At 42.6% G+C, this 27,202-nt stretch overlaps 1 protein-coding gene across 1 annotated transcript; it reads left to right on the top strand.

Moving 5' to 3' along the window:
* Positions 1–4,047: 4,047 nt before the first annotated feature.
* On the top strand, positions 4,048–24,015 carry CD9 (CD9 molecule). The gene is made up of 8 exons (XM_068953738.1): positions 4,048–4,369; positions 15,517–15,619; positions 18,406–18,503; positions 19,783–19,857; positions 21,018–21,110; positions 21,738–21,827; positions 22,864–22,947; positions 23,659–24,015. The coding sequence occupies exons 1-8, from the start codon at positions 4,304–4,306 to the stop codon at positions 23,722–23,724; spliced, it is 675 nt and encodes a 224-aa protein (XP_068809839.1). The 5' UTR covers positions 4,048–4,303; the 3' UTR covers positions 23,725–24,015.
* Positions 24,016–27,202: the final 3,187 nt, after the last annotated feature.

The raw sequence follows: 27,202 nt of genomic DNA, 5'->3' as shown, positions 1-27,202 counted from the left end.
GTACTTTAACTGAAAGTTTAAATTTAAACAACTGAGAAAAAAAATATCTTTGCTTTTTATCCCATGCCAATACAGAGTTTGAAAATGATAAATAATTATGAAACAATTTCTTAAGAGTTCCTAAGTGCGCACAGAGATTTTCAAGTTGCACTCCTGACATTCTGACTCCTAATGTATTATACACAAAAGGTCTTGCACTAAATACTTGAAAAGATGTGCCTAAATCTCTTCTAATCTTATTCAAACCTTCCTTTTAAAAATTGAGTTTAAAAGTATGCAAAACAGAAAAGTTAAATATCTATCCGGCTTCAGGCCTTTACTTCTAGCTATACTTCCAGTGGTAGAGGAGGACCCAATTTCTAATGACATCTCATGGGGCTTTGTGGAGTCTTCAAAGCTCTTTTCTCACGTCAGAAGGCGGACAAACCTCCATGATGGACAGAATTGCTAAGAGCATGAGGTCATCCAGAAGGCAAGCTGCTATGGATACCAAAGTCCAAACGCTTTTCCTTCAGCTGTGAAAGAAGGACAGTGTTTTTGTCATTGTCTTACCAGGATGATTGATCCTATGAGCCAGTTTTGCAATGAAATGAAAATCCTGATGCTCCAGCTCAAAGACCAACCTCTGTCCCTCACAGCCCCAAAGGGAAAAACCAACAGGAAAACTTACATGTTACAACTCTCTCTCATGTATCACCCTACTCCAAATTATTGTAGCATTTAAAATAATAGAAATAAGTATCTTTAAAAATTGTCTGAAAGGAGTAGATCAGAAGAACTAACATACTTAAACTGAGGGGTACATGGATGTACTCAGGACTTCAAGGGGTAAAAGGAATTAGGAGGCCGCAGATCCCTACATTGCTGTCGTCTGGGTCATTGTAAACTCTCAGCTACATGACAGCAGAGAAGCTGTGCGGTTGTGCAGCCCCCTCTGCTCGCCTGATCGCTGCCTCCAGCCCTGGACAGAGCGTACCACAATCACAAGTTACAAAGCAAAAAAATTTCACTGAAGTTAAAAGGCAAACAAAACGGCCTTTTTTTCTTTCTTTTGTGACTGGCTTGAACAATAAGAGATGTTATTTTTCTACAAAGATGAAAATTGTTATTATTTTTCTACTCTGCTCTGCACTTCTCAAGAACCTCTGTTAATCTCTATCCTTCACTGAGGAAAGCTTTGCAGTCTGTCTCTCGGTGGTTAGAATCATCTGTGCCTGGATGTTGAAAGGAGCTGGAAGAAACATGTTAAAAAATCTGAAACTGTTTATGCAAAGAATATTAAAGGAATTGAGTTAGCGGACACAAGTCCTTCCATATATTCACAAAGGTAGACATAGGGGGAAAAGTGGTCAAGGAGGCTGCAAGACTGTGCGCGTCTGCAGTACTTACTAGTGGTTTCCAGTATCCTTTAATACAGGTGGCGAAGGAACCCTTTCTGTTTTCCCTCACTATTAATCAAAGGATCAAAGTTCTTTGGATAGCACAGCCTGAGGAGAAGGTGCTTTTCTGTGAGAAGCACACACTTTTTCACTAGTGGCACAGCAAGAATTAATTTGAATTTAGTTTCAAATTAAAATAGAAAAAAATAATTTGGGTTATCTGTAGATGAAAACTAAGTCAGCGTCCTGTCTAGATGATTAGAAAGGTAATTTTAAAGAGCTTCTGGTAAATTTGGACTTCTCCTTGACAGAAATGTCCTGAATTTGCCCTTCTCTGATACACTAGGAGAAAATAACACTTTAACCATCCATTATAATTTTAAGTGCAGATAATAAATGTGTAGTGCAAATTGTCTTGGCCTGTTCTCCCATGTAAATACAAGCTTTTAAAATAACAAATCATTACGAAATAATTTTATAATGGCCATAGATATCCAACAGTGATTTCTATTATACAGAAATTCAATTGATTACTATCTCATTCCAAAATGCTCAGAGAAGTTCAGATTACTTTCAGAGAGTAATGGCAGAACTACACGCTCAAAGGCTGAAATATGAATGTCCTCTCCTTACCCTCATAAAGAAAGAAAAAAAGGAGATAAGCATGGATTCTAACTCTTTCCATTCCATATCCTTAAGTTCAATTTATGTCACTTACATTACAGTTTTTTATTCAAACCCTAAAACATACCTCTCCTTTTAGTAATGCATTGCTAATAACTTTGAAGATGTAAAGACAAAAGATTGGGCTTTTCCCTCTCTGTATACAGTTTCTTACAAGTTTAGTCCAACCATTTGGATCATGAAACCTAATCAGTAATCAGGAAATAAACACAAAAAAACCCACACTGTTTGCTAGCAGTATCTTGCTATTCATACTAAAAACAAATACATCAGTTCCATCTTTTAATAAATTAATTTCCTGGGTGAGCAGGGAAACTTTGGATTTCAGTAAGTACAAACTCACAGGATGTTTTGATCCATCAGGTCCATTTCTTCTTCTAATCGAAAAGGTACCTACCACCCCTGATTTTCATGGGAGCCGCTTTAACACAGTGTAAGCATGAAAAGCTTAATAATATCATGGGTTTTTTTTTATCTAAAGCGCTCAAAAATTTTAGAAAGTTAAGAAAAGGAACATTACTGACATTGACTAGGAGGCATAAATTATTAATGGAGAAATTTTTAAAAGTGATATAGAAAATTAGTCACAGTCGAGAATGAAACACAGTACGTTCACTGACCATCTGTGTTTAGTCCATAGTTACCCCTGGAGAAGAGCTTTAGTCACCTCCATTTACTAATATCAGCCTTTCTGGATCTATACCGTTGTGGCCAGCCTCTACTTCTCCTTTGCCCGTTACTGACCTCCATAACAAACCCAAATGCTTTAGGTAGCGTTTTGTGAGGGGTTAAGTGGTATTTGTCCTTCTCTCGGGGTCAAGGTCGTGACCCTCTGTACTACATGGTCTTTTAATCAAAGGCCCTGAATCAGAGCAGCAGAAAGCTAAGAAGGCATCATTTAACATGACCCTGCTCCCCACTATCCTACCTTGGGACACTGGGGCCTTTGGGCCATTTTGGTTCTTAGCTACAGCCAAGCCTGATTCACAAACAACAATGCAGCAGCCTGCCATCTTTCCCCATGTACAGTTGTATGCGCTCTCTCTCTGAATTTCTCCTAGCTATGTATTTTTCTGTCTTGTTTTCTAATGGAAACATATCAATATTTTGCAACCTTCTCTGCAAAACTGATGTCCAATTCAATCCCTCCTCTACTGTATTAGCTCTGGAATGTATTTCACGTTATCATTTATTTTGGCAACAAAAGCATCAACATGTTTTTGTTTGCATTTCAGTGGCTTTTCTGTTTTTTTCTGTTCTGCTTTTTTTTTTTTTTTGACTCTCAATAACTTCTGTCATTACTTTAATAATGACAAATTGAGATATGGGCCCTCAGTTTTCATTACTACCCTAGTAAGAATCAGATGCCGAGGGCTGAACTTCCAATTCAAATCAATGCGAACTTCTCCACTGAAATTTACATTAATGTGTTTTGTCTCACAACCGGGTGAAATAAAGGCATACGCACAAACAGTTACTGTGGATCAGTTGACGGGCAGCAACATATCTTCTTCGCTGGTATAACCTCATCTTTCTAAATTCCATGCTCATAACTTTTACAGACGTATTTGAGAGATTAAAGCAGTTTACCTGTTAACTTTGTTGTTAAGTGTATCCTGCATGAGAAAGTTACCCATTGAAGCTGGGCTGAGGCATTTAAGTTTGTTTAACTAAATCCATGCAAGAATCGGCAAAGTATTGGCCTGCGTATCGTAGGGATGCGTCTACTTTTTGCACGTCTTTCCTTGTTTCATCACTGTCTGGTAGAGCAACTCTCGATGATGCGAGAACTATTTCCCCTGACTCCTCTGCCCTGCGCTCTGCCCCGCAGCAGCCCAGCGCGGGGGCGGCAGCAGCAGCGGCGGCGGCGGCAGCCCGGGGCCGGGAGCGCGGGACCGGGGGGCACCGCGGGGCGCGGAGCGGCGGGCTGGCAAAGGTGCCGGCGGGGCAGAGCAAGCCGGAGAGGCAGGTGAAAGGGCGGAGAGTGGACAAGGGAGGGCGAAATGCACAGCAGGGAAGGAGGGAGGGCCAAATGCTCCGGGAGGGAGGGCAAAGGCAGGGGCAGAGGGAGGAGAGGGGGCCGGGTTAAAGAGCAGGGGAGCCGGGGGAGGGGAAGCGGAGCGGGACCTGGCGAGAGGCAGATTTAAGGAGTGGCACTGTGGGAAAGTAGCCGCGCTGCGCCCCGTCCTCAGCTCGGAGCCCCGCTGCTGCTCGCTGCTTCTCCCCCGCCGGCCCGCAGGATGCCTGTGAAAGGAGGCACCAAGTGCATCAAGTACCTGCTCTTCGGCTTCAACTTCATTTTCTGGGTAAGGGGCCCCCGCCCGGCCCGACCCTGCCTCGCGGAGCCCTCCGGCGTGCCCGGGACAAGGGGTGTTTGCCCGCCCAGGGCTCGCCTCACGGAGCAAGGGGCTCCGGTTTCTCCTTGCCCCGACGTGTTTCCCTTGGGAAGGAGCCGTTTGCCCTGCGTCGCCTGCCTCTTCCCCCTTGCGCCCATGGGGTCCGGGGGGGGGGGGGGATAGGAGGGGTGACCCTGTGCAAGGGCTGGAGGGAGGGGAATTTCATTCCTCCCCTCCCCCGCCTCGCCTTGAGAGAACTAGGTGTTTTCCCCATTCCCCCCCCCCCCCGGGTGGGGGGGGTTTCCCTGCGCTCCCGCCCTGCCGAAGTTTTTCCCCGAGCGGCGGCCTGGTGTGGCGTGGCGCGGCGTGCGCCCGGAGCCGCGCAGCCCGGTGCCGGGGCAGCGGTGTGGGGAGGGGTGGGGGGGTGCTGCTGCCGCCTTGACGCCTCGACGCCCCGGGTCTTGCCCCGCGGGCGCGGCGGCTGCGGCGGGCAGCGGGCTGGCGGCGCGCCCGCGGGCGGCTCTCCCTCCCGCTCCGGGGGCAGGTCCGCCCGCCGCCCCGGGGCGCGCTGCGCGCCTCTCTGCCGCTGCCCCCGCGCCGTCGGTGAGCCCCGCTGCCAGGGGCCGGGCCGGGCCGGGCCGCCGGCCAGGTGCTGGTTACCTGCCCGCGGCGGCGGTGCAGACAAACGCCCACGCAGTCAGGTGGCGGCGAAGGCCGGGGAGTTTCCCTGCCTCGCGATTAAAGGCGGCCGGGCGGCTGTGGAAGTGCAGGAGGATCTAGCGAAGCTGCTGCTGTGTCTCATGTGCTCAATAATATGATGTGTATATTGCGGTTATGATATCTAGCGTGGTACGTTCAGCAAGAGGCATTCGAATAAGATGCATACCCAGCTCGTTACTCTTTTAAAACTTCCCTTCCTAGACCCATAGGCAGAAAATCCTTTTATCAGACTGTGTATCCTCCCTGTTGATGTGTCTGAGGAGGGCGGAGGGGGGGAAATGCGGCAGTTGAAGGTAGTTTTTCGGGTTTTTTTTTCCCTCGCAGCAGCATATACAACACTTGCACAGAAACTCTCCTTGAGTTTAACTTGCTCGCAAAGCTGAAGTCTTTTTAGGTGAGCAGGCTATGGCAAGGGGTGGTGAACTAGCTATGTGCAAATTGGAGCTTGTGATCATGATCGTCTTACTCGTCTTGGTGGGAACTTCAGCTAAAGCTGTAGCTGCTGCCTCGAATCTTGTAGGAAACATTTCCTAAAGAAAGTCCTAAAATAGCTTAATCTGAAGAGCACGACACAGCAAGTGAAAGCTGTCTTGAGTGTAGTTTCTGGCATGGCTACCTCTAGTCAGCTATGCCATGTCAGGAAGCATGGCATAATTAAGAAGTTGTCTGTTTCCCCAAGTACTTTGAGAAGCGGCCACATCTGAATTTAATATTGTCTGCTTTGTGGAAAAAGGCCAAAGGGAATGCAATAGAGCACTGCATGCATAACTTCTAGATGTGAAGTGTGAGCTCAAAGGGAATTACTTCTAGGAGCAGGTGGGTTTTGAGGGTGTGTTGTTTTTTGGGTTGTTCTCTTTCTCCCTCTCCCCCCCCCCTTTTTAAGTTATTTTCCTCTAGGCTATCTCCTTCAGGGATAAATGCAGTATGCGTGTGTGTTTTCTACACCCACTTACCCTGCAATATGGAGAAATGAGTTTAGAGCTGTGTAAAGAAAATCCTTCTGTGGTCAGTAGCAGTGCTGCACATGGGATGATTGCAGGTACAGTGTTAATGGATAAAGTGCTCTGATCTCCTAAGCTAAAAATTGGTTTCAGTAGAGTGTGAAGATGGATTCAGGCTGCAGTTGAGGGAAAGCAAGGGAACTTGCATGGGGAAACTTTACAAGGACACAGAAAGTATTTCCATCCTAGACTCACCAAACTTTAAATAGGTATTGGGAGAGGAAAGTCCTCATATTTGGAGGAGGATGACTGATAAGGGAAAAACCATCTAACAGTGCACTGGATGAAACTTTTGGATGCCTTGCATGTTGTAAACATGTCTTAGCTTTAGTGTCATCTCTCAGACTTCTAAATTAATTTGCGGTGCTGGTACTTGCAGCTGAATCAAGTGCTACTTTTGCTGTAATCAATTTTGAAATACCAGGTCACTTAGGCAGTTTAAGTACATGTTTGTTATCCTGAAACATAAGAAAAATACAAGTAATCTGTGTAGCTTTTGATATTGTATTTATCTCAATGAGGTGCTAAACTTAACCTTGTTGAAACCTGAGAAAACAGCTTGACCGTGGAGCAGACCTGTTGCTGAAGCTCTTCCTTGAGCAAAGTGGCCGCTGCTCCCAGCAGCGGGTGGGCTGCGCTGGCTGTGTTAGCTTCTTAAACTGAATGAGAACAGGGCAAAAAGGAAGAGGGCAAAAAAGAGGCCCCATAAGAGTAATAAAAGGGGGATTAATACTTGTTCCTCTAAGTATCCTGACAAGCAGCGGAAACATCAATAGATAATAAATGTAAAACACCTAGGATCTTTCAGGGATAAATACATATGTAGAGCAGCTGTGACTTACAGTAGTAGTCCTTGGTTTTCAGGGCTCATTACATGTATGTATGTGCTTTACAGAAACTACTGAAGGGGCTTTTCAAGTGCAATGTTAAAGTGAACCTCATACCTCTGTTTTATTTATCTATAGAGGATATCTTAGATTCTTTTAAACTGTTAGGCTTCTGCAAACAGGTTTTTAGAGTGGGGGGGGAGAAGAAAAAAGGAGGGGAAAAAAAAAAAACTCTCTTGGGGCAGGCAGCAGCCTGTGGGGGGAACAACTCTACTGAGAAACAAGGCTTTACCTCTTCCCATGAGCAGGCTTCATATAGCATAGGAGAGGTGAAGAGCCAATTCCATGTAAATTGGGCAAAAATGTCATTTCAGAGTGTAATTCTACACTTAAATTTGAAGGTGTAATCAGCAACTGTCTCAGGGGCAGCTAGCTAGGGAACCCCCAAGAGAAGTAAGTAGCTCAAAGGTCTGAGTCTCCTTGTCCTAGAGCCTACTCTGCAATGGTGATAATGATTTGTTTGGATTCAGTTTGCTGCCTGAAACAACAGAAAGCAAAGGATTCAGTGCACTTCTGATTACATTTACATAGTACTCTTTTTTTTTTTTTTAAATAAATTGCCTCAAAAAGACAGGTGAAGAGTTTAAACAGTCTGCTGCAAACCTGTGAGTGTTTACAGGTAGCATATTAGGTGGCATATATTTGCTGTGTGCTTCCATCAAGACTTGAGGACAAAAGGAAGCGGGAAGAGCAAAACGACTGGGTATAGAAGGTTATTAAAATGAAATAAAGGACACCTTCAGAAGTTGTTGAAGCTGTATCCAAATGAAGAAAATAGAAAGAATCATAAATACTGGCAGGCCAAATTTAAGGAAAAAAAAAAAACCTACAATAAAGCATGCCAAAGGAAGAGCTTTAGTTAGAATTACTTCTGCAAGTTACTCCTAATAAACCCCTCTCTGGACACACTAGAACCAGGATGCTTGCCAGAGAGGCAGTAGTCAGTCCAGGTGTGTGTGAAAGAGCGTTAAAAGAGAAGTTCACAGACACACTAAGAAAAAGAAAATTCTGCTGGAAGATCTTCTGGGAAAATCCTGGGCTGTGACATGTCTTTGACTCCGAGTCCCTCACAGCCTTGAATTGACCTCTTGACAAATAGGTTGTGACATGTCAGAAAATGTGTGATCCTGGCAAGCTGCTAATCCCCAGTAGTTACTTGAGGACAGTGAAGGATGAAATACATTGATGAGGTAATGCCTTAGGCTTGCCACCCACCTTGGCACCGGAGAGGAGTGTGGCAAACCTGATGCTGGGAGTGTGGGGGATGCACTCATGTCTGTTCTTGGTGGAGTGTTGGAGGCAGTACCGCCGCAAGGGCAGATAGAGAGAGGATCTCCCTCACAGTGGAGAGGACCAGCATGAGTGAACTGGGTGGTCATCTATATTTGTACTTAATTTGGAAGAGCTTGCAAGTAGTGAGGTAACACTTTGTGAGGGTGGCATCCATTACTCAAAGCAGTAAAGATGAGTGCATAGGGAAATAGCAGGGCTCAAAGCGGTTGTATGACAAAATAGAACGTGAAGTCCACTGTTGGTAGAAATCAAGTAATGTGTATGAAGAGTGGGAAGAGGAAACAGTCCAGACTTGCATTGTGGTAGGCTCAGAGGCAACCACTGCAATAGAAGGATGAGGTCTTGGGAGGAAAAGGTTTATGATAGCTTCCCAAAAATACTGGGTTGGTATTCAGCAGTGATGAAGGGAAATCGCATTCAGAGATGACTAAGATGAGATGACTGATCTCAGAGATGACTGAGAGACTAAGCGAACAGGAACAATAGTGCTGCTGTACAAATCCATGATGTGCTGACGTCCAGCAGTATTTTGTGCTGTTCTGGTCTCTTGCCTACCTTGGAAGAATGTGGTAGCATTAGGAGAAAGAAGAGGATGGAGTATGGAAGGGATGTTTGATAAGGACCATGGACTGTGTTAAGAGTGGGAGCTAGTGAGTCACTAGTGTGTGGTGGTGGTGTTGTGTGGTTTTTTTTTTTTTTTTCTTTCAAACTTTCAGATCTCCAGAGTTCTGCCTAAGATATACTTGTTGCCTCAAAGGAGGGTAGGGAGAATTTGCATTTAATTGCTAGAAGTGCTTGTCACGCCTCTGAAAGCCTGCTTGAACCGATGCACTTGCATGGAGTTTTTTTTTTGCTTACTTTGTAGGGAGTAGTTTTGGAAGTTAAGTTTGGGAGTGGTTGTGGTAGTTAAGTAGTTCAGTAGACATCCAGTCACCCTGGATAGCTCACGCTCAAAAGTGTGAGAGTGATAAGTGGGTGTACTTTCCCTTCAGTTAGAGAAAACAACTACACATACTCAACTTCTCACTGCTGCGCTTTTTTTTTTTTTTTTTTTTTTAAATGGCTGCTGTGTGTGACTCCAGTTGGGAGTACGGCTGCTCTGGATTTAGTTGGGGTTTTTTTGTTTAGTTTTTTTCCTGTGCTGGCCTTGTCTTCGGTCTGACCTGTACCAGTTGTACCTGTTCAGAATGTCTTTTAAGACTGATGTAGAACTAACATAAAGCTTCTGCCCCCCCCCCCCCCCAAGCAAGGAGTCAGTGGAGCCATTCAAATATGTGCTTTAAACCCGAGTGGTGCAGTAGTCATAGCACAGTTGGTTTGGAATAATCTTGATGTGACCACATGCTCAAATGACTTGAATTGTACGGGTTTACTACCTTTAGTTGAGCACTGAACTTAAATGCCATTTTTTTTCCTGTGAATTTTGTGCAGTTCAAAGATATCTGCTGTTACAGTTTATAATTTAATGTATTATAACTGAAGAAGTGCAATAGCACACAGTCAGAAATTTACATTAAGTATTTATAAGCAATAATTTTCTTGGTCCCTTACACTGTAAGGCAACTATCTTGTCCAAGCTCTTCACTCTGAGTGCTTCAGAGTTTGTGTTCATGTAAACAAATGCATGCATTTGCTATGGGAGTTTCTGCTAAAGTAAGATTAATAAGGTTAGGCCTGGAGGGGTCTTTTCCTTCTCTAACTTAAAAGATATCTGGGACTTGTTCTGAGCCAGAATCTCATATGTTTGTACTGTACCAGGAACAGCCAGCAGCAATTCAGCTTTCTGATTTCCTCAGAGGATATTCCTGCTCGAGCAGAGACAACGACTTGCTGGATGGATAGAGAAGTGTGTGTGGGTGTGTATCTGTGCGTACATATGTGTGTGTACACACAGACAAAATCAACATAAGTCGCTTTTGCAACTGATTTAGTTACTGACTGCAGTGTATGAATCAAAATGCCTCTTATGTTCATCTTAATATATTTTTACTTGTGTAAATGCTGTTAAGTCAGGCATGGCTTTGGAGAATGAAGCCTTGAGAAGCTTAATGTGAAGCTGCTTATATTTAGAGTTCTAGCAGTATTAACTTTTATTTGCAATTTAAATTGTGAATACAGTGGACTTCCTTCTGAATAGGAACTTGTATGAAATGGGCACTGGCCTTGGCTGTGGTTCAGGAATTCCCTGTAATGCTGTTCCTACTGTACTAGAACACCATTTTCTTGCAATAAATGCTATTACATTAACTTAGCCCACAACATTTTTGAAGCTAGGTTAGGCAGAAAGGAAAGGCTTCCTTTCCAATCAACTTTTTTTTTTTTTAGAAGTTTGGAGAAGTTGCAGCTTCTTATACAATTACTAGCACTTATTGCACATCTGACTTCTTTTAAAAAAAAAAAAAAAAAAAAAAAAACCTTTCCTAACAGAAAACCTCTATGGCTGTGGATAATTCAAAAAGACAAAAACAAAAAACTCTTAAATTATAGCATTAGTGATGTTAAGCCTCATCTGTACTTACTGTTTACAGACTCTTTATAGAGAACCAAGTAGCAGGACAGATAGTTTCTTACTGCTCCTAATGCTTTGAGTTTCTTTGCCTGTGTATTCTGCAGTGTTTTATAGTTGGTCCTGACTTTGCTTCTCTGCTGCGAGGAAAGTTAATTGTCAGCTTTTATGCAGCAGAAGATCCAAGTCAATTTGCTGAGGTTCTTGCCTTTCTTCTTGGCACACATAGGGTAAAACTGACACAAGGAGTAGTCATGTAGAGCTTGGGAAGATCCACCACCACCCTGGGGGGTGGGGAGGCAGTCTGTTAAATGCAATGTTGAGCTGACTGCATCAAAACAGGGGTTGGGGGGGGCGGTTGGTTTGTTTATTTTCTCTCCCCCACCAAGTTCAACATGTTTCCGCATGCTGACTTACCTTCTCTTAGAGGTAATTCCACAAAGCTGTTGTAAATGGTGCATACAATTGGCCTGAATGCACTTAAATATTAGGACTTGTAGAGCTTTCTGTGCAAAGACTTTTCACAGGCCTTGGTCCGTATGTTTTCTTGTTTCTTCGCTCTCCCTGCCTCCACACTGAGGAAGGGCTGGGAAGGACCCAGCCGGTGCTTTCTGGAGATCTCCCATTGCTGAGCCTTACTAGCCAGCTCTGAGGACTTGCTCACTACTTGGCCTCTTGAAGGTTGGAGGAGGTTCTCTAAATGAAAAGGTAATATGCTGTGAAGTGTCCACAGCAAGTGCTGAGTATGAGTGCAGCTGAGTATGGCTTTCAAAATTTGTCTGGGGTTCCTGCTTTCTCAAGACTGATGGAAGTGAGAAGTTCAGAAGGGTCTGAGCATGTTGGAATTCCTTGCAAAAGAGTGATTAAACTCAAAATGAACTTTCCCCCTTCCCAAAATGGTGTCATATATTTCTGTTTCATGGGATATGTTAATAGGACTTAAGGTTCCTGGTCTGAATAGTGCATGTGGTGGTTTTAATGCATTTTTACATCAGTATCACATGTGAAAGCTTCCTGCTAGGAGACTATCTGTGAAACCTCAGGTGGGTGGGGGGGGAGGGAGGGAGGGAAACCAGTGGAAAAAGCTTGATAGACCACCCTGAGTGACTGAATGCTCCCAGTTTATGCGTTACCAAAGCACAATGGCAAAAGGAAGGGAGAGTATTCTCTATAAGGTCTGCTCAAGGATAGTTCTGAAAAGGCATTTTTTTGGAGCAAGGCTGCATGGGAACAGGAAGAGAAGTCCTATGCAGGAGGCTTTACAGATGCCAGGGCTATGTAAGCAAGGGATGAGGACCAAAAAGGCCTATTTTCCTGTTTCAACAGGCAGAAAGGCACATGCAGGAACAGAGCCTCTGAGGCAACAGAGGGGAGCTTGCATGTGATGCAAAGGAATGACAAGAAGCCTATATAGGACTAAAGAGCAGTGGGGTTTTTCTCCTTGCTTAGTGTCTACAGCTGCAGTAGGCAGAACTGACACAAGTCAAGCAGGAGTGAGCTGGGAGCTTTAAGATGCTTAACAGTGTTTAGAGAAAACAGATGGAAGCTGAGTTGTCTCTGCTCAAGCTTTCTATTGCTTAGCTACCAAAAGGAAATGCTATTCCCTGAGTGTGACTATACAGATTTTTTTTCAGAGGCCGTAAGTGAGTAGTATCACCTTAACTTCAAATTTTGAGTAGACTGATTGGAACAGATGTGTTTTTTTGCTGTAGGAACAAGTATTGGCAAGGGACCTCAACATCTTTTTTTTTTTTTTTTTTTTTTAACCTAGCTTAAAAGCACGTGAACCTGGGACTTAATTGTGTAGGTTTTCACACATAAAAGCAAAGTGACAGAGTGGCTTCAGAAAAAGTAAAACTGGCTCTTTCTGATACCTTCTTCCTCTTTCCCCCACAACAAGGACTGATCTACTTTAAAATACCCATTATTACTTGACTCTGACAAAATAGAAAATTGATCTGTTGAACAGGGAAAAATGATATCCTGTAGATTGTGTAAAAGTGTCATCTTCAGAGAGGTCTGATATTGGCACTGGTGTTTCTGCTGCCAAGTTGCCTGGGTGGTAGTGGCAGTGAACCCCTTTTTTTGCATGGAGAAAACAACGCAGATATATGCGTGTGGTGTCGTTTGTTTGTTTGTTTTTTTAACTTTCATTTCAAAAGGACCTGTATTAGGCATATCAGCTCTTCCTAGTGTTAACCAACAATATCAAGCTTCTTTCTCAGAAAAATGGCTAATAGAGCCTTCAGCTTTGCTTGCACTAGCAAGGTTATCAATGTTTTGTAGTGTAGATCTGAACCTCTTCAGAAATTGAGTAGAGTGGCCTTTAAAGGTCTAGTCGGGGATTAACTCTAAGTCCTAGTTTTGAGCACTCTGATCAAAAACATTGAGCACTCTGATCGAAAGCATTGAAGCTTGTCAAACCACAGAAATATGTAGCTGCATACAGCTAAGTGCATGGAGACTCGTGGCTTCATGATTCATGAAAGCTTAACCAAACGAAAGGCTGTAGACTCCCTTCTCGTCATGCTTCTGATCAGGAAGCCTATACAAGCTGGAGGCAGATCAAGGACTTCTGAAACTCAGGCTGTAGGAGAGTTTTAAATACTGATTGACTTGAGCGTAAGCTAGATGATGTTAAAATCTCCCCCCACCTCCCCAAAACCAAGCCACTCCTTTTTTTGTGATGCTGTACCAATGGCTGCTAGGTAGAACTGCAGGTCTTCCTTCTGCCTTTGGCCTTCCTATCCCTATCTCTTCCCCCTAGCTGCAGCACAGTAAGGTGAAGTAATATGCTGTTGCAACATGTGTTGTGCTACAGCAGGATTCTTTGGCAAATGTAAAAATTATTTTGTCAGCATGATTTTAACGAGGATAGCTGTAGGTATGTGCGGACTTTGTTCTCACTCTGTGCTTTGTGAGTAAGCCTGTGCCTACGCATGCATGACACTAACAGTGCCTTTTGCATAGGTCTGGAAACCTGTGTTTGGGTTTGGCTCTTCATGCATTATGTATCATTTCATTTTTTTTGTCAGCGTGAACCCTGCAGCTCCTCTTTTGAGATGAGCTTGGAAACCAGGTGCTTGCTTTACCAGTAATGCTGGTTTCTCAGGCATGGCTGGCTGCTTGCATGAATCTTGCCTCTCGCTTTTCCTAGCTGGTACCTGAGCTGTTTGTAACACTTTAAGATACTTCTTAAAGCTGCAAGGCATATCTTACCTTAATCCCTCACATCCCTTAATCCTATTTTTGTCTCCCAGCTCTCCTTGTTTTTGGAGAGCAAGGCTAGGGAATTGGAGAATATGACCGTGGCAACAAGGTGTGCCTCCTCCCTTAGTAAATGCAAACATTCCTGTAGCACGGAGAAAGGGCTCTTACACTTCCCTTGGGGAGCGTGGGGCCAGAGGAATTAGGCTCGATGTCTAAAAAAAAATACACTTACGCGTGCATTGTCTGGGAATTCTTTCCATATTCTTACTAAAAGCTGATGTTTTGAAGTAAATACTTTCCAGTTTCTTGGAGACAAATCAAGAATGCTACTGCCTTCTAGAAGGAGCCTCTCCTTCCACTCAAAGATAAGGTGGTACTTTTTCTTTCCATGCGTGCTCAGACAACCAAAGCTCCAGGTTTTTATGAACTTTAAGCTTAGCTCGCTTTTTTTTTTTTACTACTATATTTGTAATGTCTGCTGCTATATGCATGGTATTTCTGTCCTCATCTCATTTCACAGAGCTTTTTTTCTGATAGTTAAAGGATGCTCAATGGGAAGCAAGAGCTGAAAAGCGTACCATTTCTAGTTGCTTGCTTTGTCCTGTTTCTTGCACACAAGCTAACCTCAGTTCTTCTGTTTCTTAAATGGGATGGATTAGTCTTCTCAGTTTTGGCTTAAAGCAAACAGCTAGCATTTGCCTTACAAGAGTGTAATTCCCTCTTTCTTGCAACACTTCTCCGGTGCCTCCTTCCAGATGTTGCATCCAGAAGCTACTAACACTCAGTAATGATTTGCCACAAACATAGGCCCCTATCTTAAAAGGATCCTCACGGCACATAGGCAGAGAGAATAATACAATAAAACTAAGTATCATGTAAAACTTGATTGCATTGTTTCAGATCAGGTTATTTCAGCTGTCTGCTTTTTTTTTTTCTTTTCTGTTTCCTGTTGATGTAGTAACTTATCCTGTTGGTTTTATCATGTTTTGCAAGCAGGAGCACTCCCTCTATATGCTGTACTGCAGTACGCTGAACTCTGTTAGTCTGTTTAATGTTCTAAAACTTCTATCTGGCTGTACAATACCTAGTAACATGCTTTTGCTAACATTTAAGTCTGTCTTTCAGTGTGAAGACTTGAGACTAAACCATGTGGCATTGTTGCAGTCATTCAGGCTAAAACAATGGGTGGAGGAGTCAGTGGAAATATTGGCACTTGGGCAGTTATATAAACCCGGGGTATTTTCGGAAAAGAACAGGAATGGCATTGTTCTTGTGTTCTGTAGCTTAATCTGTAAGTGGATCTGTCAGCAAGATGCATCATGTCCAGAATTAAGTTTGTTCTTGTTTTGGTATCCCTTTCCTTTTAAAAATGCTTCTTTATCTGTCACCACATCTTTAAATAACAGAGCCGTATCCTGTGACTACTTGTGAGGTTGTTATTAATGCAGTGGTGCCTGTATTAATTGACTATTATTTAACAAGGTTTACTTGTCCTTGCAGCTCGCAGGAACAGCGGTTCTTGCGATTGGACTATGGCTTCGATTCGATTCCCAGACCAAAAGCATCTTTGAGCTGGAATCCAACAACCAGACGTTCTACACAGGTGAGCAAGAAGTGCTGGGCCATGGGTCACACTTTGGCTTCCTTGCTGCTTGTCAACCTTCATCTTCCTGAAGACCAAATGGACTGAGCAGAAAGCAGGGAGCAGCCTCCTTTGGTTCGTGCAGTGAGCCAGTCTGTGTTTTGGGCTCTAATGCTAACAGAAATAGTGTTGAATCAACTAAGGCTAACCCAAAAAAACGTTAGAAAAGCTGTTTGTGAGCTTTTTGTCATCCTCGGGACTCCCAGTACACAGGGAGCACATTGCTTCCTGACACTTTCTCACAGATATGAGTCAGAAAAGTTTCCCTCTATAAAATAAATGATCATGAATGACATCAAGAGCTTTTTTTTTTTCTTCCCCCTGAAATGACTAACTTAGGCAAACTGTGTATCTGCTCACGTCTCAAAAGGAACATATGTACAATCTCTTATCTATAATAGCCCAACATATGCTATTTTATACTAGAAAGACTAAAAAGTGCACAATATTTTAGTCCCTGTAAGCAACTACTTTAGGCAGCCTAGATCAGTGTAGCTTTAGTTAGGCTATGTAGAAATTATTCCTCAAAATTGTGATCTACAAGATTGTAATCTGGGCTTTCCATAGGCAAAGCCTGGGATAGCTTTATTAGGCTTATAATTAAGCAATAAACATGCATATTTTCACTTTGACTATTGTCTGAGGATAAATCTGATTCAGTTAGATGAAAATATTACAGGTAAGAGTTCCTATAACCACTTTTAGGCTTAGACAGAGGAACATACGCTCATCTAGTAGTTTTCATCTGCATATGCTCAACCCCTCTTTGAAACCGAGTAGCTGAACTTGAATAATGTCTGTAACAGTCGGGAATGATAAAGGTATGTATTTGGATATGTTACATGAATGCGTTTGCCATCTTAAATTTGGGCAATCATTGTTCATGTATATTTTGCATTGCTCCAGCACCTGAATTTGCCATGTGCTGCGTCATCTGTTTTCAGTCTTCAGCACAGTTAGGCTTATCTCTTTTGACTGCTATGAAAACATTGTCCTTTGTGGTGGGCTGCACAAGCTGTCCTGACATCCCAACGGATGTATGAAGGATCAGCAGAGACTGGTAGGGCATGCTGATACGTGTAACTTGTGTGGCAGCTCTCGGGTACCGGGATGGCTTATGCTGATGAGGAATAACATTAGAAAGCACAAGATGGGCTTGTTGGAGGTTATGAGCACCCAGATACTTGTATCTCTGTATGCAGACTGTGAGGAAGCTTGTTCCACCTGCAGTGTGCTGACGTGATAGTAAACTGGGATCTTCTTGCAGGCACCTAGAAGAGCTTTTATCTGGACTGCGGAAGGGGAACAGAAACCTAAATTTAGCAACTGAGCTGACTGTTTAGCAGGTCTGATTTTTTTGAACAGTGAGACAACTCTCACTTCCTAGAAGATCCAAAACTTCTGTGACTTGATACTTAAACTGCTGTCTGAACGCAGCAATATAATGAAACAAAGTTCAGCTGCAGAAGTTTCATATATTTGAGGTCTTGGGGGGAAAAAAAGTTGTTTTTGTGAGAATACTAACTGACACACTAGTTCTCATTAGGAAGTTAAACAGCAGAATCTGTTAATTTGCACCTGAATACAAAGCAAGTTACACCAAAAGCTTTCTATACTACTGAAAATACCCTTTTTTAAAATAAAGGGTTCTGATAGACTCTTATTTCAAAATGAAAAATCTTTAGGTGAGGTAAAAAATAAAGGTTGGAATTTCCTGCTGATAAGAAATGTCAAGGCTTAATCACTTGCGTATGCTTAATTAAATGGATGTTTATTTTAGCAGCTAATATTTATCGGTTCACATCCAGAAAAAACATTGGCAAATGCTATATGTATGGCTTTCTCCAAGTGGTATTGATTGGGTCTCTCCCAAGGCTAGGCCTCAATCTTTGCCTTCTATCGATAGAAACGTTGAGCTAGTTCTACGTGCTTCATGCTGATGGTTTTTTGTCTCATGTTTCACCATCCCAATAAAATTTCCCTGTTATCCTTTGGGACTTGCATTTTCTGAGGTACCTCTTTCTGGGTAATAGCTGAGCAGCTGTAATTCCTAAGCTGGTAGAGCCTGAGTTTTGGAGGAGAAGATTTGCACATAAATGGAGTTGTTTAGCCTGGAACCCCTTGCCCTCTGCTCTCCACCTACGTTGTGGGCAGCACGACTGTGCTGTGTATTTGACTTGGTTTGAGGAGGAGTCCATCTTCAAAAAGGCAGAGCGCTGACTTTCTTGTACTCAGAGAGGTTGCCAACTTAGGAGCTGAAGTATAGCCTTGTACCACAAGGGCTAGTGGAAAAGTTTGGTATTTCCTTATGGAAAAGCAGGGTGCGAAAGTGCTCAAAGCTTTATGCCAGATGATTGTAATGCTTCTTAATACGCATTCTGCTGAAGTTCATACACTTGAAGGCACCTAGTATATTGATAAATCACTGTTTTCAGCTGTCTAACTGCAACACGTTCATCATTTTAAAATTAGCCTGTAAATTTGGCTGTGACCCAGTTCTGAAGTTCGTCTTGCAGTCTGACTCAGAGATGGCTTTATATCTTGCCTGTTTTATAAAACTTGTGAAACTGCAGTAAGGGTGGTACGTGTATTACCTGTCATAACCTGAAGCTTTTATTTATCAGTGGCTCTTTCTGCAAGTTTTGAGATGTGTTTTCTTTCAAAATTGAACTTAAACCTTGACAAAAGTCGCAAATTTCTGTGGAGCAACTAACTTTATACCTTCCCGTTTTCCTTTTCTTCCATAGGAGTTTACATTCTAATTGGAGCTGGTGCACTCATGATGTTAGTTGGTTTCTTGGGATGCTGTGGTGCATTGCAGGAATCACAGTGTATGCTTGGCCTGGTAAGTGTTCAGGATAATGATAATTGTTTTTATTTATTTGTTTGTTAGCAGCTTGCTAGGGAGGAAAATATTGGCTGTGCAGTTAAAGGGTAGCAGATTTGTTTTGGCCCTATATGTAGGTTACAGTGAGGTAACACATTAATGCAGAAAAGTTAATGAAATTTAATTTCTATGTATGATACAGAGTCCAAATGAATGTTATATTTGAACACAGAAGAACTCTCAAGATTTAGTGACATACTCAGACACTCAAGTACCAAGACTGTGGGAGGGTGTGTCAATGCAAAACGAAGATATTAAGACTAATGATAATTGACTAACTGATGAGACTAAATAACATTGATTAATTCATCCGGAATTCTGAATGCTGTGCAATCTTTAAATTTAAATACAAACAGCTGAATTTTACCCATGATATATGTGAGACTAGAACTGTGATAGCTGGTCTTTGAGACTCTGCTGTTGCTAGCTGCAGGATGAGCTCTTCCAGTTTATAACTGCTCTGCAAATCCATTGCTGGAGAGCACCCTCCTTGTTTGCAGAGTGCAGGTGCTAGTGGAGTTTGCTGGGTATGTGCACACCTGCACATCTGGTGGAGCTACTTATCCAAATAACCAGGAGCCTTAGTTAATAACAAACTACTGCTGTAACTGGCTGAAGTGTAATTCCCCTCCTGTGTCATGGAAAAAGTTAATTTCATGCAGTTCTTGCAAAATGCTGCTTCTGGCCCTTCCCAAGAGCTAGAAGAATTCTGAGTCTCTCTTCAAGTGCCTTTAAATAGTAGTGGTGGTTTGGACCTGGTAGTCAATTAAACATGTAGGTGATGCTTTTATTTCTCTTTTATGGGAGCCGCAACAGAAAAGTGACCATTACTTCTTAGGGAGTTGGTGGCATGCTAAGGGTTAAGAGCGCCTAGAGCAACAGGGGTGACAAGTTTGAGGAAAGAGTGAGTTACTCTTGTGGGCATGTCTATGTAACCTGGGCAACTTCAAAGCCATTGGTAACAGATGATTAGCTTTAATTAACACTGATCAAAAAGGAGGGCTTCTGCTCGGAAAACATTACCCAGGTTTTCCGAAGCTCCTAGGAGGAAGTGCTGACCCAGTGCAGTTTGCCCTACTTCCTTATTTTTGCACATGTTTCAGACCTTTGCCTGAAACTTGCCTGAGCAACAGTTCCCACAAGGTTGAATGCTGGGGACTGGACAAATCTGCAGTGTACTTATCTGCTGTTATGTAGAGCTAGAATCATGATTAATGGTGTGGTCTTTCTCTTGTAGTTCTTTGTCTTCCTCTTTGTGATTTTTGCCCTTGAAATTGCTGCTGCCATCTGGGGATTTGCAAATAAGGAAAAGGTAGGTTGCTTTAAAAAAAATAAATAAATAAAAACAAACAGAAAAACCCTTGTCTCAGACGTCCAAAATAGTTGAACGTTCTTCATTCGAAAGACCGTATCTACTAGTTTGTCTGACTATTTTAGTGTCTTAGCTTTTAAATACAAAGATTCTTCCCAAAGCTGCAGGTCTTAAACTGCAGTGCAATTTTTTTTCCAAACTTTTACTCTGGGCTTTGCCTGCTTCTCATTTAAAGTCAGCATGACTGCCTGCCTATAGAAACTTAGCAGTCCACTGAAAACTATACCAGTGCTAGTCAAATCTCTATTATTCAGATAATTTGGGGAGGGGTAAGAAGACACATTCTAGCCAAATAATGCAAGACACAGGCTGGCTCTAAGAATATAAACTGAGACTACAACAGAGGGCAATACCCAAGATGCTTTTGCATATAGAGAGCACCCCCAGGCAGTACCTGCCTGAGCTGTTAAGTGAAGCAGGCCATTGGGTGAGGCTCTCCTGTTTCTAGATATGAGCTGGTTAATGCAGCTCCAGGTTGAATGTTTTCACATCTAAAATGTGCTGATATGCATCTAAAATGCATCTAATAGCACTGTACTATCTGTTCACAAGCCTAAGTACTTTTTGGGTTTAAGTCCACGTTTTCTACCTCTCAGTTGCTAACAGGGGCATGTTCCAAATACATTTTTGTTGCTATGTGTTTACAAAAGGTTTTCACAATAATAGGGTTTTTTGAGCAGTCAAGGCAAGTAGTTCTGTTTAAAAATAGAGTGCTACTTAATGATCAAGATCAGGACTTTGCTTGTCCCGTACAAAGGGGGAATAGAGCTACTGCTGAGGTCCAAAATGAGTAGGAATTATTTTTGTATAACGGATGGGCAGACTTAGTTTTCTAACTCCTAGAAGCTCTGAGCTGGGAAGGGAAGGGAAATCCTGAAGCTTATCTGTTCAGTCTGTCTTTTAAGGTCAGCGCACCCTTTACGCTCCCCCGTTCCGGATGAGAAGTGCTGTCCACCCTGTATTTCCACCCTCTTTTTCCCTATGTCAAAGGATGGGTATTGTAGGTTGCCACAGTTCTAATGACTCATCGAAAACAAGTTTTCTGTAAGTAATACTGATCAAAGCAAAATAATAGAAGCTAACTCTCTACTATCTTGTAGGTTATTGAAGAGCTAAAGGAATTCTACATGGAAACCTATGAAAAGAGGTCTCAAGCAGCTGCCAGAGAAACCCTGAAAGCATTTCAGTTAGCTGTAAGTATGTGGTTCTGCTTGGTTCTTGAACTGTACAGTAATGCAATTTGTTCACGTTGTTCTCCATGACTTCCTGTCTCCTGTGCAAATCTAGAAGTTTACTAACTAGAGGAAGCCAAAGTTAGGAACAAATTGCATGGAAGACTCTTTTTTAATACATTTCAAAGGTTCAGAAGGGACAGAGCTGTACCAAGTTCACTAATGCTGTACCCAAAAAAAAAAAAAAAAGTGACACTGTTTTGGGATTTTTTTCCCCCTCCTCCTCTAAATGAACTTAGTAACAAGCTAGGAAACTCAAGTTCTGTGGCACTGATCTAGGCACTATATTGTGCCTAGCTTGTGTAAGGAGTTAATCTTTGCATTTATAAAGAACACAAGTTGTGACCCAAACTAAAGCATCTATCTCTTCAGTGAGTTGTAGCTCTTACTTTCAGAATTTTGTCCTTCAATGCATTAAATGCTTTTTAAAATTGGTTCTGTAGCAGTCAAGTTGGTGGAACTTCTAAGCAAACTTGCATAGTCTGTAATCTAGTATAATTTGTTTCTCTCTCTCTCTCCCTTTTTTTTTTTCCCCCAAATGCAAAGCAAAATAAGGATTGATTTACCTCGTTCTGTTTTCTCTTGTAGCTGAACTGTTGTGGTATTACAGGAGGTCTTGAGCAGCAGTTTATGGACACCTGTCCTAAGAAGACCTTGCTCGAGTCCTTTACTGTAAAGGTAAAGCATGATTTAATTCACTGAAAGCTCTGCCTGACATCTGTATTTGGAAGAGCCAAGTAACATGCTTCTGAATGTACCCCCCCAGTCTGTGGGGAATTCCTCTATCGCCTTACTTGGCAACCTGTCTGTATGATCAGCCTGGTAGTGGAGAATCTACATATTGTTAGTGTAGATCAACAGGAAACCAGGGCTCTGAATTTGCACACAATGTGCAGTCCTTGTGTCATTAAATTTAGTGGAATAGCAGACTTTCTAAGGCCAAAAACTTAACCTAAAACATCAGAGTTCAGTTCTATTTTTCTGCCCTAACTTGATGCTCCAAGAGAGGGTTTGAGGATTGTTGGGGTTTTTCTAGGATAAGTAGGACAGGAGTTGGGATCAGACTTTGACCAGCTACTAGGCTTTTAAAGACTTGTATACCTCAGTATAAGTTCCTGATTATTTTCTTGGCTGCTGCATCTCTGCTAGTGAAAGGTCTGATAACTTCAAACTAGCACCACAATGAATCTGCATGCGCCGTAGCAATTATGTATGCAGCTTGATAAAATCCTCCCTTTCCCATATACCATGTGTTCATTAGGTGTCCACAAAACTACAAAAGCACCTGGAAATGTCGAGAGTGTCCTCAAGTCTATTTTGAGAAGATCTGAGCCATGTGGCAGCTGAAACACTGACAGTCATTCATAACAGGCCAATGCTGGTGCTACCACTGTTGGTCCTTAGTTACCTAGTAAGCTGTTAGGTGTTGAGAAGGAATAATGATATAGCCAACGTGCATTTAAGAGGCTTAAATATCTAAAGAATAGATTTAAACTTACAATACAAATGAAGCTGGTGGATAACTTTCCTGTCTTTCTTTAAAGATGTGAAAATAAAGGCCAGTTCAAAGCAACTTTCAAGTGGTGAGTCTCTCGTACAGGTAGATTTGGTCAAAGGCATAGCATCGGTTGGCAGACCTGAGCTTGAGCAAGTAAGCACAAATAAGTCCCATGCATACATCTGAAATGCTAATGAGTGGTCTATTTCTTTTCAGTCGTGCCCTGAAGCCATTGATGATGTCTTTAATTCCAAATTGAATGTGATTGGAGCAGTTGGCCTTGGCATTGCCGTAATAATGGTGAGTTTGCAGAAGATTTGGGGAGTAGCTGCATCGTCAAGGGTACTTATTGAAAGTGCAGGTCCATGTTAAACCCCAGTGACTGACTCTGCAAACCCACTCCACTAGGGACAAGTACCAGCAGGATTAGGGTGTGTGCAGTGGGGCCTGGAGGCAGTGCAGAGGGTGGTGCTTCTTGTACCTCCCTGCTCCTGATTTGGATCAGGATCTGACTCCTTGTAATTGTAATTTTAACAGTGGTTAGTTATATTGACCACTAGATCTTAGCCCTATATCTACTATCATGTTATCAGCACACTGCTTAATCCCAATATCTCTGAGATCCTTGCTTTGTTTCTTAAAATAATTAAAGACTGCTAGAGAAATTAAGTGTTGGCAAGAAAACTGCTTGTTCATTGGTTTTCCTGGAGGGCAGATGAGTCCGTAGTGCAACATTGATGCAAATATGCAAGGAAGACCAAAGATTTATCGGGAGATTGAGTAGTGTCTAGTTGATCTGATTTGGAGCACTGAGGGTGGAGTGGGTTGGTAAAAATGGCCTGTAAATTTTTGGTAGTGTTTTGAGAAGGTGAAGGGAAAAGTAGGAAAATGAACTGCAGAATCAAGTATCATATAGCCTTTGGTCCAGGAAGAGCAGTTACACTTTCCACCATGGTGGTAGGAGGATATGCTTTGGTCTTCTGATTTCTAATGAGTTTGCTCTCTTTACAGATATTCGGCATGATATTCAGTATGATACTTTGCTGTGCTATCCGCAAAAATAGAGAAATGGTCTAAAGAGGAAAAAAAAACCAAAAACCCAAGACCTCTGCACTATAAAATCTTTGTCATTAACTCTAGCGTTCTCAAAGCATTTCTAAAAAGTTATATATTTGTTACCTTTTTAATGCTTTATTTGGTACTGATGTAGGTTTGCTTTTTATGTTACAGGTTAAAATGATAAAGGTATTATCTGACTCAAGACAAATATTGTACATAAACTATCTGACTTTCTTGAAACTTATGTAATTTGGATGTAATTTATGTTGGAGACAATTTGATACTTAATAAAGAGTAAGACATATTGTATGTTTGTGGGGTGGGGAGAAGGTTTTACTATACTTTGTTAACAATCATTCTGTGTATTTAATGTTTATCACTGAGATGAACGTGCATGACAGATATGTGTTAAATTGCCAGGGCTGTAGCATAGAGCAGGGGAAAAATTTGCACATCAGCACCATATTTGTAGGGAAGCACGGAGAGATGGAGGAGGATGACACCTAAACTTGGAAAAAGCGCTTAATGGCCTGCACGTTGGGGAAGCTGTAAGTGGAGGTTGAACTTCTACACACTCCTTTCCTCTAAGCAGTTCTTAATTGTATCCTTAATATTACTGCTGCACCGCTTTTCTGTACCGTAACTCTCATACTGAGTGCCATAGTGGTGCCACTGAAGCAGTGGTACCTTGGTGCACCCAGGCTGGGCTGGAGCCAAGCGGCATTTCTTTGCATCTGGTCATGTGCTGGTGTCACTTGGCCCTCTGGTGGGTGATGGGGCCTCAAGCTCTTGACAAGGCCGATTCCCCCAGCCAGTGCTCACAGGCTTTTTTTCTCAGTGGCTGGCTTTGCGCTTTGTTTCTCCAAAGCCAGCGGTGTCTCGGCGGCTAAAGCCTGTGTGCCAAATCTCAAGTTTCCAAGTAGGAAAAAGCAAAAGTTGTGCTAGAAGTTACTGTGCAGCTCTGCAGTGGCTGCTGAGAGTAGCAACTAGAATTGTGATTTTAGGCTGGTTTGAAAGTAGATAACTCTTGACTAGACCATCAAGAATTACTATGTTTTCTGGCATTTGTACTTTGGTTCTTTTTGTCTAAAACCTCTTTTAGAGGGGATTGACCATGGGCTTTAGGCTATACCAGCAAGTTGCTGCGCTATACCTGCATCCAGTGTTGCCCTGTTGTGGTACCTGGGTGATGCTCCTAGGAGCTTCTGGGCTTTGGCCTCTGGATACTGTAAACGTGTCTCGGTATTCCTTGTTTGTTCACACAGGTGCAGAAAACATGACTTGCTGCACCGAATGACCTGACCCGAAACAAGGGTCGGGCTTTAGCTCTAACTCTGAACTAATGCCTGGATGGCTTGCCCACCTTCCTGTTAAGCTTCTTGCTGGTTTGTTTGTCTAAGGGTTTATGCATATCATACAGCTGTCCTCTATAATGTGTTGTCCTGTTGTTTGTTAATGAGCCTTTTCCCTTGAAGATGAAGGAAAAAAAGCCGCTCACTTGATTTTTCTGAACCTAAGTGGGATTTATATGTTTGTGCATGTTACAGAAATTGGAATGACTCCAAAAAGGAGTTAGTCTAATTTTCTTCTCTGCATATGAGAGAGCCTGAAGGGAAAAACCCAATCTGTCATGGAAATGTGTGAACCAGGGTGTCCTTGACCATCCCCTCAGCTCTTGCAGAACAGCACAAGGCAGCGTTTTGCTGTCAGAAGTGTAATACAGGGGCTGAGGCTGAACCTGGCATGCAAAAGAGCTGGTGTGAATTGCTTGCAACCATAAGGAAAGCTTACTGCTGCCTTCAGCTGGCGTTGCCTTTTGCTCCATGTAGGTATAGGCATGCAGATCACCCATACCCTATGTTTGGCTTTATTCCAACAATAACAGTTGTCCAAGGAAAATGAAATGGGCTATAACTAAGGTGATGGGACATCTCAGTCCTGGACTATTAATGTTACTCTGAGAACTGAGCCATAGGCTTAGCACCACAGCTCATGGCATGAGTTTGGCTGACAGCAGTGGTGCAACTGAGCAGCATCAGCTACAGAGCTAGGCCTGAGAAAGTGCTTCTGGAGAGCAAAGAGCTGTGGCGTCAGAGCAGTCCTGGTCCAGACGTTTGCTTGGATTGGGGTACCAGAAGAGATTATAAATGCTCCATCAGGATCAGGAGAAAAATACAACCTATAACATTGTGGAGCACTTACATAACAACACCCATTTGACAAACTGTTGAAATGCATGCTGCAAAGGGCATGAGGAGTGGCTGCCATTTTTTTGTTGCTTGGAAATGGGAAAGCATCACTGGACTTCTCACAACACTGCTCTACACAATTGCTCTATTGCAGCTGTCGATGGTGCCAGTCACTCCCTGCTATGAGGAAAACCTGGAAAGATAAAGCCAAACCACTAAAAGAAATGGCTATTTATATGTTGTAAAGTAGCCAAGGAAAGCAGGGAAAAACAACAACAAGTATTCAGAATATAGGACTTTGCACCAGGAAACAGCACTTCTCCTATTGCAAGCCCGAGAAAACAAATGTGTGGCAAAGCGGCCTTTACAAAGTCCTGAGGAAGGCTGGATCCAGGCATCTGTAAGGTAATTATGCTAGAAGAAGCGTTTTTAGGCTCCTTTTTGAAATGAGACCTAGCATACCTCAGGAATGGAGAATCTCAAGTTGGCTGTATGGTCAGCAAAGCCAGGAGACGGGGCACCGAAGAAGGGAGAGCCTGGTTTTCCAAAGGGACAGGATCTATTGCTGGAAAATATGCTTGCTTATTTACAGCAGAGCTGGGGAAGCCTTCTATAATCCAGTATGCTGTCACTCTAAAGGATTCTTCGCACACCAGTGATGTAATTAAGTACAAGCACTAATGATGGCAGATCCATGAGGTGTGGAAGCAGAATGGGATGTGGGAAGAAGCTGATGGTAGAGGAAACAAAGGCACAAGCCTAGCAAATTGAAAAAAAAAAAACATATCCTTTCAGATGTGGAAAAAAAAAATGTTACCTCTCATTCTGACCATGTTTCAGCAATTAATTGGCTTACTCCTAATGCGTGTAGGGAAGATGTATTTGCAGACAGGGACAACGTGGCTATCTGCAGGGCGACTTGGAAAGAGTTTCAAAAGGCATTGCTCCAGCAGATACAAAAAGCTGCATTTACTTTTACAAATTAACCCAGTCAAAACCACGGTGTGCACTCTGCGCCCATTGGGACAGAAAAATATGAAGAGTGTGGACATTTCTTAAGAAGCGGCCATTCATCTCCAGTAATACAGAACTCACGTTTTTTCAATTGAATCTGTAGTCCAAGTGAGCGTTGCCAGAGATGGGCTAGGAACAGTTGTTTTGGGAAAAAAAAAAGAAAGCGATGGTGAATAAATCCCAATGATAAATGTGAGTCAGGTGCTGTTTCCATGAGAGATGTACTGGGGTAAAAACAAGATAACGAGGTTGTGAAGAGACCAGTGCAGGCTAAACCCTGCCCTGTTGTCTTA

Source organism: Struthio camelus, chromosome 1 (genome assembly GCF_040807025.1).
Source record: "Struthio camelus isolate bStrCam1 chromosome 1, bStrCam1.hap1, whole genome shotgun sequence".
Taxonomy (NCBI): domain Eukaryota; kingdom Metazoa; phylum Chordata; class Aves; order Struthioniformes; family Struthionidae; genus Struthio; species Struthio camelus.
Note: the sequence above shows the minus strand (reverse complement) of the source record. Positions and strands in the feature narration are given on the sequence as shown.

Excerpts from the sequence above, each read along its gene's own strand:
- CD9 (XM_068953738.1), top strand. The coding sequence starts at position 4,304 with ATGCCTGTGAAAGGAGGCACCAAGTGCATCAAGTACCTGCTCTTCGGC. Across the intron at positions 18,504-19,782 it reads CACAGTGTATGCTTGGCCTG|TTCTTTGTCTTCCTCTTTGT; the intron begins GTAAGTGTTCAG and ends TTTCTCTTGTAG. Across the intron at positions 22,948-23,658 it reads TTGGCATTGCCGTAATAATG|ATATTCGGCATGATATTCAG; the intron begins GTGAGTTTGCAG and ends CTCTCTTTACAG.